General features: G+C 41.7%; 1 protein-coding gene across 1 annotated transcript in view; it reads left to right on the forward strand.

Annotated features, from left to right (window-relative positions):
* Positions 1 to 15,670, forward strand: part of tubgcp4 (tubulin gamma complex component 4) — a 47,744-nt gene that overhangs the window by 618 nt on the left and 31,456 nt on the right. Inside the window, exons 2-6 of the mRNA XM_061975098.1 lie at positions 10,302 to 10,430; positions 12,117 to 12,239; positions 12,307 to 12,360; positions 13,967 to 14,023; positions 14,234 to 14,313. Coding sequence (XP_061831082.1) covers positions 10,302 to 10,430; positions 12,117 to 12,239; positions 12,307 to 12,360; positions 13,967 to 14,023; positions 14,234 to 14,313 — 443 coding nt within the window. The remainder of the gene's footprint in view (positions 1 to 10,301; positions 10,431 to 12,116; positions 12,240 to 12,306; positions 12,361 to 13,966; positions 14,024 to 14,233; positions 14,314 to 15,670) is intronic.

The following is a 15,670-nucleotide window of genomic DNA, read 5'->3' on the forward strand; positions in this document are numbered from 1 at the left end:
CATTTAAAATTTACCACAGGGGTAGCCAAAGTGCTGTACAATGAGCAGGTTAAAAGATAAAACGAGTACCGAGCAAACACAACACAACACAAACAGAACACGATAAAAAATAAATAATTAAAATAGAATTAATAAAAACATAAAAACATAAAAACAGGATCACAGCAGGTGTATTATGGGGCGCCATTGCAGGATGGATATCACTCAGTGTTAAAAGCCATGGAATAAAAGTATGTTTTTAAGAGAGATTTAAAAACAGGAAGAGAGGAGGCTTGTCTAACACTCAGGGGTAGGTCGTTCCAGAGCTTGGGAGCAGCAACGGCGAAAGCTCTGTCACCTCTAAGCTTCAGCCTTGTGTCGGGGACCGTCAACAGCAGCTGATCGGCTGATCTTAAGGATCGGGTGGGGCAGTAAGGCTGAAGGAGGTCGGAGAGATAGGTTGGCGCGAGGTTGTTTAGACATTTAAAAACAAATAAAAGGAGTTTAAAATGTATTCGGTAACGCACAGGGAGCCAGTGAAGGGACGCTAAAATAGGGGTGATGTGCTCACGTCTGCGGGTCTGTGTTAGCAGACGAGCAGCAGAGTTCTGCACGAGCTGCAGGCGGGCGAGGGAGGCCTGGCTAATGCCAACATACAGGGCATTACAATAATCAAGACGAGTCGAGATAAAAGCGTGGATTAATTTCTCAAGATCATGTCTTGATAGAAGCGGTTTTACTTTCGCTTTTTGGCGTAATTGATAAAAGCTTTTTTGAATGACGCTGCTGATTTGTTTTTCGAATTTAAAATCTGAGTCAAACTTTACCCCCAGGTTTGTGACAGAGTCGCTGAGATACGGGGTCAGAGTGCCGAGGTCAACGTTGGGGGAGGGAGAGCGACTTGGACCGAACAACATAACTTCTGTTTTATCTTCATTTAGGCTCAGGAAGTTAGCTGAAAGCCAGACTTTGATGTCGTGCAGGCAGTCAATAAGACGTTGAACCGTGTTATTTTGTGCCATGGGAAAATAAATCTGGCAATCATCGGCATAAAAATGAAATGCAATACTGTACTTCCTAAAAATAGAACCAAGGGGGAGAAGGTAAAGCGCAAATAAAATTGGGGCAAGGATTGAGCCCTGGGGGACCCCATGTGGTAAAGGAGCTGTGGACGACATAAAACTGTCTACTTTTACACAAAAACTCCTGTCGGTTAGGTATGACCGGAACCAGTTGAGGGCGGCGCCCTTAATGCCCACACAGTTCTCAAGACGAGTGATTAAGGTGGCGTGGTCGACGGTGTCGAACGCAGCAGACAGATCTAAAAGCACCAGGACAACATATTTACCAGAATCAGTGGACAGGAGGATATCGTTAAAAACTTTTAGAAGCGCTGACTCTGTGCTGTGGAGGGCTTTAAAACCGGACTGGAACAGCTCAGTGATACCATTATCCTCTAAGAAGGGCAACAACTGACTGTAGACAACCTTCTCTAATATTTTGGAAATGTATGGAAGATTAGAGATAGGTCTGAAGTTAGAGAGGAGAGAGGGGTCGAGGCTGGGTTTTTTAAGTAGAGGTCTCAAGTCTTTGCCCTCAAGTCCGAGTCAAGTCCCGAGTCAAGACAGGCAAGCCCCGAGTCAAGTCCAAAGTCAAGACTGGAAAGTCTCAAGTCAAGTCCTAAGTCCTGCATTTTGAGTTTCGAGTCCTTTCAAGTCCTTTTAACCACAGACTAATATATTAACACAGATTGTGTATGCTTTTCAAACGCTGTATTTATTCATTAAAACAAGTGCATTTTAAATTGCAGGAAAGAAAATTGTGCTGACATTGCACTTTATAATAGCACTATTAACCAGTCATTTTAAACATTAACTCATTCCTTTACAGAACAAACACATTGAAAAATAAAGTGCAAATGTACTTATTTGTACAAAAGTGTTAACATTGAAAAAACATGACATATACGTGAACATAACAAAAAAGTTGTACTTTTTATATGTCAGGGCCCTATGCTGCATTGCATTTGCAAAAGACCAAATTAGCCAAGAGTCTGTCAGTCGTTTGTGCACGATGGGGGCGTAGTATGATGCCACCATGGCTGAAAACTCGCTCCACTGGAGCACTGGAGGCAGGCACTGCCAAGACTCTCATGGCCACTCGGAACAGTGAAGGAAGAGTCTTCATGTTCAATGCCCAGAACAAAAGGGGGGAGAGAGTTGTTTTGGGTTGGTGCACTACTTGTAAGTGTATCTTGTGTTTTTTATGTTGATTTAATTAAAAAAAAAATATATATATATATTTCTTGTGCGGCCCGATACCAATCGATCCACGGACCAGTACCGGGCCGCGGCCCGGTGGTTGGGGACCACTGAGGTAAACAACCAACAGTATGTCAGAAAGCTAGCTAAAACGGTACACATATTCATAATATAGTATACATTTGAACTGACCTTTATTTTACTATTTTTGTCTTTTTTTAGGTGGCTAAAATACGCGGTGCTGCTGACCGCCGTCTAACGTTACGTGTGATATATTGACTAACGTAACCCTGCTTAAAAAAAATCACTGAACAAAAAAGTATGAATAAGGTAGTGAACTGCAACAGATTCCCGTGTTTGCAATAACGTTATAACGTTAGCAGTGAGTTCACAGCCTCACTGATTTAACTACACAGCAAATAAAAGTCACGTTACTTAGCCAATAAACGTTATCTTACATTCAAAACTTACCGTTCTTTGTGCAACTTCAAATGCCGGACGAAGTTGGAAGTTGTTGCCTCTCCATCAGTAATTTTGGAACCGCATGTGTTGCATACTGCAAACCGTTTTGTGTTGACCACCTCGTAATTTTTATACCCAAACGAAATTATTTTAGGTATAATTTTTTGTTCACTGGCGTGTGGTTTGGACATGTCTTCTTCGTTGGTTGTCCTGCAATTTGATTGGATGAATGCTGTGTGATGAAAACAAAGTAGATCTAATTTGATTGGCTGTTGTACTGAGACCACACCAGCTGACACACGCAACGCTGATTGACAAGTACACAATGAAAAATACGGAGCGCTCCCGAATAACTTTTTCATCTTTGGGTTTTGGGGAAAGTAGCAAGTCATGTCAAGTCATGTCAATTCAAAAGGCTCAAGTCCAAGTGAAGTCACAAGTCATTGATGTTAAAGTCTAAGTCGAGTTGCAAGTCTTTTTACATTTTGTCAAGTCGAGTCTAAAGTCATCAAATTCATGACTCGAGTCTGACTCGAGTCCAAGTCATGTGACTCGAGTCCACACCTCTGCTTAAAGGTGACCTATGATGGTGTTAAATTACATAAAACACTTGTGGTCTGGATCAGTAGTTCTCAGTAGTATCACCTCAGAAAAAAACGTGGCTCTTCAATTACCATCATAATGACTAACATTGAAATACAGTAGCTTAGTAGGCCCAATTATTCATTAAAAACAAGGCAGACTCCATGCATTCAACTGTGTGCGTGTGCGCATGAGTGTATCAATCAAAGCTCAATCAATCAAAGTGTATTTATATAATACTCTCCCAACGGCGTGGCGCGGTTGGGAGCGTGGCCGTGCCAGCAGCCTGAGGGTTCCTGGTTCAATCCCCACCTTCTACCAACCTCGTCACGTCCGTTGTGTCCTTGAGCAAGACACTTCACCCTTGCTCCTGATGGGTCGTGGTTAGGGCCTGGCATGGCAGCTCCCGCCATCAGTGTGTGGATGTGGAAATAGTGTCAAAGCGCTATAGAAGTATAACCCGTTTACCATTTACCATATAGTCCTTAATCACAAGTGTCTCAAAGGGCTGCACAAGCCGCAACGACATCCTCGGCTCAGATCCCACATCAGGGCAAGAAAAAACTCAACCCAATGGGATACAATGAGAAACCTTGGAAGGGGACCGCAGATGTGGGGATCGCAGATGTGGGGACCAAGCGGTGCATTTGTAGCATACCAAAGTCGTACTAAAACATTGTGACAGATTTTGGAGCTTTGTGTGTAATGTTTTACATTTTCAATAAAACATCAAAGTGTGGGTGTTGCTTGCTTATGGGTATTTGCTTATGTGATGTATTGAACAGGCCATGCTCCAGTCCACACGTATCTCTTATGTGTGACTGCCATCTACTAGTCACACTTATCATTACATAATGTACAAAATAAAATTACTTCGAGGTTGGTCGGTCAGCACAACCAGAATTAATACATACATTAGGCGCACCGGGTTATAACCCACACTGTCGATTTTTGAGAAAATTAAAATATTTCAAAAGCACCTTATAGTCCAAAAAATATGGTACTTTACCACAAAATGGACCAAGATGGTCTAGATAATATATGTATTATGTATGCTAGGACAGCAGTGTCAAACTTGTTTTCATTAAGGGTCACATCACAGTTATTCCCTCAGAGGGCCGCTGGTAACTGTGAAGAATATAGGAGTTTGTCTAGATTTTATCGTGGCAAACTGGCATCTCAAATGCCAGAATTTTACTGTAAAATGTACAGTGATTTTTACGACATAATACTGTAAACTAAAAACAGTGCTACTTTTTTTCCACTTTTGGCGACTGAGCTGACAGTTTTTACTGTAAAAAATGTTGTAACCCATCGATCTATCCATTTTCTACCGGTTGTCTCTCCCCGTGTCGCGGTGGGGTTGGAGCCTATCCCAGCTGCACTGGGGCGGAAAGCAGGGTACATTTAGTGTTGCCAATAAACCTATCCCCAACGTTTTTCCATTTATAGTAATACACCATACAAACAAAAACTGTACATTTTACTTAAAAAACAAACAAACTGGCAGCTCAGTTGACAGAATTTAATTATTTTTTTTCTGTTTTTCACAATTTACAGTTATATGCTGTGAAAACCACCGTAAATGTTATTGTAAAATCTATTGTAATTTTCCCAGCGTACAACTTGATGGATAACTTGCTTTGAAATCACAAGTCACCAGATATTTAAGTGTTTAATTTTATTTATAGTTTGGAAAGTATAATAATATTTGTTGCAATAATATAATAAGTTTTAAAGATATGCATTTTCAGTACATATACAGGTCAAAGCCAGTAAATTAGAATATTTTGAAAAACTTGATTTATTTCAGTAATTGCATTCAAAAGGTGTAACTTGTACATTATATTTATTCATTGCACACAGACTGATGCATTCAAATGTTTATTTCATTTAATTTTGATGATTTGAAGTGGCAACAAATGAAAATCCAAAATTCCGTGTGTCACAAAATTAGAATATTACTTAAGGCTAATACAAAAAAGGGATTTTTAGAAATGTTGGCCAACTGAAAAGTATGAAAATGAAAAATATGAGCATGTACAATACTCAATACTTGGTTGGAGCTCCTTTTGCCTCAATTACTGCGTTAATGCGGCGTGGCATGGAGTCGATGAGTTTCTGGCACTGCTCAGGTGTTATGAGAGCCCAGGTTGCTCTGATAGTGGCCTTCAACTCTTCTGCGTTTTTGGGTCTGGCATTCTGCATCTTCCTTTTCACAATACCCCACAGATTTTCTATGGGGCTAAGGTCAGGGGAGTTGGCGGGCCAATTTAGAACAGAAATACCATGGTCCGTAAACCAGGCACGGATAGATTTTGCGCTGTGTGCAGGCGCCAAGTCCTGTTGGAACTTGAAATCTCCATCTCCATAGAGCAGGTCAGCAGCAGGAAGCATGAAGTGCTCTAAAACTTGCTGGTAGACGGCTGTGTTGACCCTGGATCTCAGGAAACAGAGTGGACCGACACCAGCAGATGACATGGCACCCCAAACCATCACTAGACTTTAACTTTACACTAGACTTCAGGCAACGTGGATCCTGTGCCTCTCCTGTCTTCCTCCAGACTCTGGGACCTCGATTTCCAAAGGAAATGCAAAATTTGCATGGTTGGGTGATGGTTTGGCGTGCCATGTCATCTGCTGGTGTCGGTCCACTCTGTTTCCTGAGATCCAGGGTCAACGCAGCCGTCTACCAGCAAGTTTTAGAGCACTTCATGCTTCCTGCTGCTGACCTGCTCTATGGAGATGGAGATTTCAAGTTCCAACAGGACTTGGCGCCTGCACATAGCGCAAAATCTACCCGTGCCTGGTTTACGGACCATGGTATTTCTGTTCTAAATTGGCCCGCCAACTCCCCTGACCTTAGCCCCATAGAAAATATGTGGGGTATTGTGAAAAGGAAGATGCAGAATGCCAGACCCAAAAACGCAGAAGAGTTGAAGGCCACTATCAGAGCAACCTGGGCTCTCATAACACCTGAGCAGTGCCAGAAACTCATCGACTCCATGCCACGCCGCATTAACGCAGTAATTGAGGCAAAAGGAGCTCCAACCAAGTATTGAGTATTGTACATGCTCATATTTTTCATTTTCATACTTTTCAGTTGGCCAACATTTCTAAAAATCCCTTTTTTGTATTAGCCTTAAGTAATATTCTAATTTTGTGACACACGGAATTTTGGATTTTCATTTGTTGCCACTTCAAATCATCAACATTAAATGAAATAAACATTTGAATGCAATTACTGAAATAAATCAAGTTTTTCAAAATATTCTAATTTACTGGCTTTTACCTGTATATGTATATATATATATTTTTTAATCTCAAAATGGGAAAAAACAAAGACATTTAGTAATTAAATATAAAGTACTTTATTGACGCAAATATAAGATAATGTGGCAGGTGAGATTTGGCCCCCGGGCCTTAAGTTTGACACCTGTGTGTAACGGCATGAATTCTGCTCATATTTTGCTCCACACTCACTTTTACAAAACTTTTTTTTACCTCGCCCCACTGTCTCCAAAAAGTATCATAATTTATGTTTTGAAAATGTACACTGTTTAAATGTATATCTTGAAGTTGTCACCACTATTTTGTCCCCAGACAAGGTCGAAAATAAACATACAGGTTCACCCCGGTCACAACATTGGGTACACCTGCATGATTCAGCGGGTGCATACAAAATAGCTTCTTTTGGCAGCATTTATGTCACTGCATATCGCATTTCGGTGTTATTATGCGCATGCCACGATTAGATGAAAATAATGCTTTATCCTACCTTTATTATGTATCTTTAAAGAGGACATATTTGTACAGTTAATAAAGGGGACATTTAATTTAAAAAAACGGGCCCTCATTTAAACCATGCAAACTTTTGTGTCCCTGCTTATTTAATAATTGAAATGGAGAATTGTTCAAATTCAAACGATGCTCAAACCTACTTTAAATAGAAAATAGAGCAACTGAAGAGAAATATTGTAAGTTGTGGCAATTCTTGTCAAATACTGAAAATCCCTATGTTCCTTGAAAGCCCCATCAGCTGTAAAAACGTGGAGGGTAACTGCAGATTTAAGTTGGAGAACACATTGCCAGCATGACTTAGCAATTGAGGTGAAATACATATCCAAAATATTACTGAATAAAAACTCGAGTAAAGGACAAAAAAGGATAACAAATAAAGGTATATTGTGGAATGCAGATGCAGTAAAAATCCATCCATCCATCCATTTTCTACCGCTTGTCCCGTTCGGGGTTGCGGGGGGTTGCTGGAGCCTATCTCAGCTGCACATGGGCGGAAGGCGGGGTACACCCTGGACAAGTCGCCACCTCATCGCAGGGCCAACACAGATAGACAGACATCATTCACACTCACATTCACTTGATCAATACTTTTCTAACATTCCATTCCACCTTACAAAATAATACAAGTATGATTCATGTTGATATCATATCGGATTAATACTGGTATTGGCCAATACTCAAAGCTTCAATATCGGTATCGTATCTTAAGTGAAAAAGTTTGGTATCATTGATGGCATGTCCGCAAAGCTAACTATTCGCGATCCACAATATTTGTACTAATTATTTACATTTAAGGCTAGTTGTGTTTCACATTTAAAATCGCTTTGTTTGGCCCACGGCCCATTTTTACTTTGGCTCTTGGAGGTAAAATGTTTTGGCACCCCCGATTTACAGTAAGTGTTTATCCTTAACATAAATACTTAATTTTCCACAGTATGGAATTTTTTACAGGTATTATTATTTTTTTTTACATTACCGCACTAATATTGTACGATGGCCTTAATATCGTGATATCATAACATCCATACTAGATAACTATTTTATATCGCAGACATGTCCAGAATAAATTAAAACTGAAATCTTTTGAACAATCTTCAATCCTGAAGGTGACCAGATCAGCCCTATAATCTAATCAGTTGGTTCTTAGCAAATTTCTGACATTTCCTGAAAGTGTTATCCAAATCTACCCATGACATTTTGAGTTATGTTGCTGACTAACAGACAAACATACAAACCCCAATGATTACATCACCTCTAGGCGAAGGTAATAAAATATGCTTTTTCATACATACACTACCGTTCAAAAGTTTGGGGTCACCCAAACAATTTTGTGTTTTCCATGAAAAGTCACACTTATTCACCACCATACGTTGTGAAATGAATAGAAAATAGAGTCAAGACATTGACAAAGTTAGAAATAATGATTTGTATTTGAAAAAAGATTGTTTTTACATCAAACTTTGCTTTCGTCAAAGAATCCTCCATTTGCAGCAATTACAGCATTGCAGACCTTTGGCATTCTAGCTTTTAATTTGTTGAGGTAATCTGGAGAAATTGCACCCCACGCTTCTAGAAGCAGCTCCCACAAGTTGGATTGGTTGGATGAGCACTTCTTGCGTACCATACGGTCAAGCTGCTCCCACAACAGCTCAATGGGGTTCAGATCTGGTGACTGCGCTGGCCACTCCATTACCGATAGAATCCCAGCTGCCTGCTTCTTCTCTAAATAGTTCTTGCACAATTTGGAGGTGTGTTTTGGGTCATTGTCCTGTTGTAGGATGAAATTGGCTCCTATCAAGCGCTGTCCACTGGGTATGGAATGGCGTTGCAAAACGGAGTGATAGCCTTCCTTATTCAGAATCCCTTTAACCCTGTACAAATCTCACACCTTACCAGCACCAAAGCAACCCCAGACCATCACATTACCTCCACCATGCTTAACAGATGGCGTCAGGCATTCTTCCAGCATCTTTTCAGTTGTTCTGTGTCTCGCAAACGTTCTTCTTTGTGATCTAAACACCTCAAACTTGCATTCATCCGTCCACAACACTTTTTTCCAGTCTTCCTCTGTCCAATGTCTGTGTTCTTTTGCCCATCTTAATCTTTTTCTTTCATTGGCCAGTCTCAGATATGGCTTTTTCTTTGCCACTCAGCCATGAAGCCCAGAATCCCGCAGCCGCCTCTTCACTGTAGATGTTGACACTGGTGTTTTGCGGGCACTATTTAACGAAGATGCCAGTTGGGGACCTGTGAGGCGTCTGTTTCTCAAACTAGAGACTCTAATGTACTTATCTTCTTGCTCAGTTGTGCAACGCGGCCTCCCACTTCTTTTTCTACTCTGGTTAGAGCCTGTTTGTGCTGTCCTCTGAAGGGAGTAGTACACACCGTTGTAGGAAATCTTCAATTTCTTAGCAATTTCTCGCATGGAATAGCCTTAATTTCTAAGAACAAGAATAGACTGTCGAGTTTCAGATGAAAGTTCTCTTTTTCTGGCCATTTTGAGCGTTTAATTGACCCCACAAATGTGGTGGTCCAGAAACTCAATCTGCTCAAAGGAAGGTCAGTTTTGTAGCTTCTGTCCCGAGCTAAACTGTTTTCAGATGTGTGAACATGATTGCACAAGGGTTTTCTAATCATCAATTAGCCTTCTGAGCCAATGAGCAAACACATTGTACCATTAGAACACTGGAGTGATAGTTGCTGGAAATGGGCCTCTATACACCTATGTAGATATTACACCAAAAACCAGACATTTGCAGCTAGAAAAAGTCATTTACCACATTAGCAATGTATAGAGTGTATTTCTTTAAAGTTAAGACTAGTTTAAAGTTATCTTCATTGAAAAGTACAGTGCTTTTCCTTCAAAAATAAGGACATTTCAATGTGACCCCAAACTTTTGAACAGTAGTGTACATAGCTGACATGCGGGGTGTTTTTTCTTTTTTTCTTTTATATATAAAACCTTTAGCATATCTGCATGGGTTTGTTTTTATCTATTTACAAAATAAGGAAATATCTCAAAATGTCCTCCAAATTCTTGGGTATTTCATTATACGGCCATCGGTGGAAAACTGCTTTAATCAGAGCAGTCACTTATTTTTTCTGATTGAAAGTGACCTAGGTTAGCCTATGGAATGAACAGCAGTTCAGACCAGCATCTTCATCATGCCGTAAGCTGTGTGTTCTTTCAGTCCTCAAACTTCATTTTACCTTCAGGTGTCTCAGGACCTGCCATTCCTCCATCCCAGTGAGACCGGTGTCTTCAATCGCCTCTGTAAACTGGGCTCCGACTACATTCGATTTACAGAGTTTATAGAGCAACACTCTGGCCATGTGCATCAACAAGTAAGTGCAACAAGGTTTTCATTGCATATTCAGCGCTTACAATCAATGTCTTTTGTTTTTATTTTTGCTTGTTTTTTAGAATTGTATTTTTACAATGCGCTACTGACCAATAAAAAACAAGCCTCTTGACTTTGGACACACCTACAGAAAACTTGATTTACAAACCCCTCTATTTGCGAACTTTTCCGTATACAAACTTTTAGACCGCGCCAAATATGCCTCTGTGTGCGAACCATGTCTCGGCTTACAAGCACTTCATTCATTCATTCATTCATTCATTTTGTGTGCCGCTGGAAGCCTTAGGGCGCTGCCATTTCAGGGACATCACATCCTGAGCAGTACAGTACCGTATTTTTCGGACTATTAAGTCACAGTTTTTTTCATAGTTTGGTCGGGCTCCAGTGCGACTTATACAGGTAAAAGCCAGTAAATTAGAATATTTTGAAAAACTTGATTTATTTCAGTAATTGCATTCAAAAGGTGTAACTTGTACATTATATTTATTCATTGCACACAGACTGATGCATTCAAATGTTTATTTCATTTAATTTTGATGATTTGAAGTGGCAACAAATGAAAATCCAAAATTCCGTGTGTCACAAAATTTGAATATTACTTAAGGCTAATACAAAAAAGGGATTTTTAGAAATGTTGGCCAACTGAAAAGTATGAAAATGAAAAATATGAGCATGTACAATACTCAATACTTGGTTGGAGCTCCTTTTGCCTCAATTACTGCGTTAATGCGGCGTGGCATGGAGTCGATGAGTTTCTGGCACTGCTCAGGTGTTATGAGAGCCCAGGTTGCTCTGATAGTGGCCTTCAACTCTTCTGCGTTTTTGGGTCTGGCATTCTGCATCTTCCTTTTCACAATACCCCACAGATTTTCTATGGGGCTAAGGTCAGGGGAGTTGGCGGGCCAATTTAGAACAGAAATACCATGGTCCGTAAACCAGGCACGGGTCGATTTTGCGCTGTGTGCAGGCGCCAAGTCCTGTTGGAACTTGAAATCTCCATCTCCATAGAGCAGGTCAGCAGCAGGAAGCATGAAGTGCTCTAAAACTTGCTGGTAGACGGCTGCGTTGACCCTGGATCTCAGGAAACAGAGTGGACCGACACCAGCAGATGACATGGCACCCCAAACCATCACCCAACCATGCAAATTTTGCATTTCCTTTGGAAATCGAGGTCCCAGAGTCTGGAGGAAGACAGGAGAGGCACAGGATCCACGTTGCCTGAAGTCTAGTGTAAAGTTTCCACCATCAGTGATGGTTTGGGGTGCCATGTCATCTGCTGGTTTTATTGTGGTTTTATTGTAAATGCACTGTAGGACTGCTTCTTAAATGCCCATAAAAAGTAAAGCATAGCAAAACGCCATATGTAGGAGCACTATAACATGAATGTGCAGGAAATGAGACTGTCTCTGTGGTGATGCCTTGTATGGTACACGCAAATCCTTATTTAAATAAGACCGTCTGCACCACTTTTCAATTGCACACGCGTGTTTAGTTGATCACACACTACATGCCCACTAATGGTGCACACTATTTTATAGATTGCACATGCTGTTTATCATGTGATGTTTGGATTTTAGTAAATCAGGCCCATTATGTGTAAATGTCATCCTAACATAAAGAATAAACTGATTTACAACGATCGGAATTCACATGCATTTATTCGTCACAGGAACATAACACAAATCAGGCCAGCCAGACGGGACTTCATGGATTTTACTTGCGTGCGTTCTGCACAGGACTTGACTCCATGCTGCAGCCTTACAGACAGGCCCTGCTGGACCTTGAACAGGAGGTAAACGCACATGCATGCACGAACGCACACAAGTAGAAGCAGTTCAACTTCTTTCTGTTTATTTCAGTTCCTTGGAGATCCCCACCTGACCATATCCTATGTGAATTATAAGCTTGATCAGGTAAATATTTAATACGCACATACTGTATACATGATGTTAAAAAGTCCCATGGTCTTTGTATGTATACATTAAGGATGGAACGATTCACAAAAGCCACAGTTCAGATCTTGCCACAGTTTTGTGGTCACATCCAGCACTTTTTACTGCCATCATCGTCGCTCACGCTAATTCCAAATCATTCTCCTCTTCACGTTGCGAATGTCTATGACTTGAACGACACACGTTGTCCAAACCGAGTCAGGTGAACCAAACGGTCCGAGTTTTTTAATAAACCACCCCATTCTTAGTATATAAATATTTTCTTACCCCTACCCAGTCTTATGCTGTGCGCATTGAACAAGTATTTTTTTGGACATCCATCCATCCATCCATCTTCTTCCGCTTATCCGAGGTCAGGTCGCGGGGGCAGCAGCCTAAGCAGGGAAGCCCAGACTTCCCTCTCCCCAGCCACTTCGTCCAGCTCTTCCTGTGGGACCCCGAGGCGTTCCCAGGCCAGCCGGGAGACATAGTCTTCCCAACGTGTCCTGGGTCTTCCCCGCGGCCTCCTACCGGTCGGACGTGCCCTAAACACCTCCCTAGGGAGGCGTTTATCTGGCTCCTCTCCATGTGGAGGAGCAGCGGCTTTACTTTGAGCTCCTCCCGGATGACAGAGCTTCTCACCCTATCTCTAAGGGAGAGCCCCGCCACCCGGCGGAGGAAACTCATTTCGGCCGCTTGTACCCGTGATCTTGTCCTTTCGGTCATAACCCAAAGCTCATGACCATAGGTGAGGATGGGAACGTAGATTGACCGGTAAATTGAGAGCTTTGCCTTCCGGCTCAGCTCCTTCTTCACCACAACGGATCGATACAGCGTCCGCATTACTGAAGACGCCGCACCGATCCGCCTGTCGATCTCACGATCCACTCTTCCCTCACTCGTGAACAAGACTCCGAGGTACTTGAACTCCTCCACTTGGGGCAAGATCTCCTCCCCAACCCGGAGATGGCACTCCACCCTTTTCCGGGCGAGAACCATGGACTCGGACTTGGAGGTGCTGATTCTCATCCCAGTCGCTTCACACTCGGCTGCGAACCGATCCAGTGAGAGCTGAAGATCCTGGCCAGATGAAGCCATCAGGACCACATCATCTGCAAAAAGCAGAGACCTAATCCTGCAGCCACCAAACCAGATCCCCTCAACACCTTGACTGCGCCTAGAAATTCTGTCCATAAAAGTTATGAACAGAATCGGTGATTTTTTTGGACAGTATTAACAAATTATGGAGAAAAAAACCCATTAAGCATCTGTAAATTATTCTTAGGTTATATTTTCAGAGCATTGAATTGATCACAATTAGAATGTTTAGATTGTCTTAGATGCCTCTCACCTGGGCAGGCTTCATCAGTTTATGCTCACAGACTTAGAAAGGACTGCTCTAGTCTGAGTGGATGGTGCAGAGTCCAAAGTATTTATCCTGTAGAAGTCAGAGGGGTATGGCCATACAAGGATGATTTCTCTATTTTGTGGTGCAAACGAACACAAACACGAAGCGTCACAAGGACCACCTGTATAGTGAACTTTCCCATAGCTGTTCCATCTGTTAATTTTTTTTTCCTCAATTCAGTTTCAGTTGCTTTTTCCCTCTGTCATGGTGGTGGTCGAGGCTATTAAATCACAAAAGGTAGGTAGTGTTTTGCTTACAGATTTAGGTTACATTACAAGAAACATGGCAAATTCAAACAGTGAGTTTAGCTGAATCCTCATATTAGCTAAAACTACTATGAGCAACAACTGCAGACGAAAATGCTGGTGGAAAAAAATGAGTGGAATATGCCATTATGATATCTGAATTGATAAGTATCTGTCTAATATCCTGTATGTGCCACTTTAGATTCACGGCTGTCAAATCCTGGAAAGTGTGTACAAGCACAGCTGTGGGGGGCTTCCTCCTGTACGCATGGCCCTAGAAAAGTAAGTCATACAGCTAATTGTTTTCACACTGTTGTGTTGGCTTATTACTGTTTAGTGCAGCGTTTTTTCAATCTTTTATAAAGCCAACATGAGTCAAATTTCACATATGCGATTGGATTACCGTATTTTCCGCACTATAAGGCGCACCGGATTATTAGCCGCACCTTCAATGAATGGCATATTTCAAAACTTTGTCCACCTATAAGCCGCCCCGGACTATAAGCCGCGCCTACGCTGCGCTAAAGGGAATGTCAAAAAAACAGTCAGATAGGTCAGTCAAACTTTAATAATATATTAAAAACCAGCGTTCTAACAACTCTGTCCCAAAATGTACGCAAATGTGCAATCACAAACATAGTAAAATTCAAAATAGTGCAGAGCAATAGCAACATAATGTTGCTCGAACGTTAATGTCACAACACACAAAATAAACATAGCGCTCACCTTCTGAAGTTATTCTTCATTCGTAAATCCTTCGAATTCTTCGTCTTCGGTGTCCGAATTGAAAAGTTGGGCAAATGTGGGATCCAAAATGGCCGGTTCCGTCTCGTCGAAGTCATCGGAGTCAGTGTCACTGTTGTCCAGCAGTTGCTGTGAAATAGTGGTCCGTGTGCGGATGGAGAGATTGCGTCTTTTCATGAACCGGAAACACCAAGAAGCACCACCTTTAAAATCATCCAGGTGAAGTTCGCTTGCTAGCGTTGTTGCCTTCATTCGAATAGTGATGGTGCTGACACTTCTGCTTGCTGCTCTCTGCTCAACAACCCACTGTTCGAGTTTGTCCTCCAACAGTTGCCATCTTGCTTTGTTCCCTCGGAAACTCTGTTTTGTCTTCTTTACCTGGCGCAGGTCATCTTCTTGCTTCCTCCACCTACGCACCATTGATTCATTTATGTTATATTCTCTTGCTGCTGCTCTATTTCCGTGTTCTTCGGCATGACTTATTGCCTTAAGTTTAAATTCTGCGTTATACGCGTGTCGCTTAGTAGGAGCCATTTTGTGGTCTGGTCTTTACAGATGTAAACACACAAAGGAAATTAAACGAAAATCCGCGCGCTTCTTCTTCTTCCGGGGGCGGGTGGTTGCTTACAGTAGAAGAAGAAGCGCTTCCTGTTCTATGGGGGCGGGTGCTTACCTTGGCGGTTGCTTGCGTAGAAGAAGAAGCGCTTCCTGTTCTACCGGGAAAAAAGATGGCGGCTGTTTACCGAAGTTGCGAGACCTAAACTTTATGAAAATGAATCTTAATATTTATCCATATATAAAGCGCACCGGGTTAAAAGCCGCACTGTCAGCTTTTGAGTAAATTTGTGGTTTTTAGGTGCGGCTAATGGTGCGGAAAATACGGTACTTTAAGAGA

Source organism: Nerophis lumbriciformis, linkage group LG15 (genome assembly GCF_033978685.3).
Source record: "Nerophis lumbriciformis linkage group LG15, RoL_Nlum_v2.1, whole genome shotgun sequence".
Classification (NCBI taxonomy): domain Eukaryota; kingdom Metazoa; phylum Chordata; class Actinopteri; order Syngnathiformes; family Syngnathidae; genus Nerophis; species Nerophis lumbriciformis.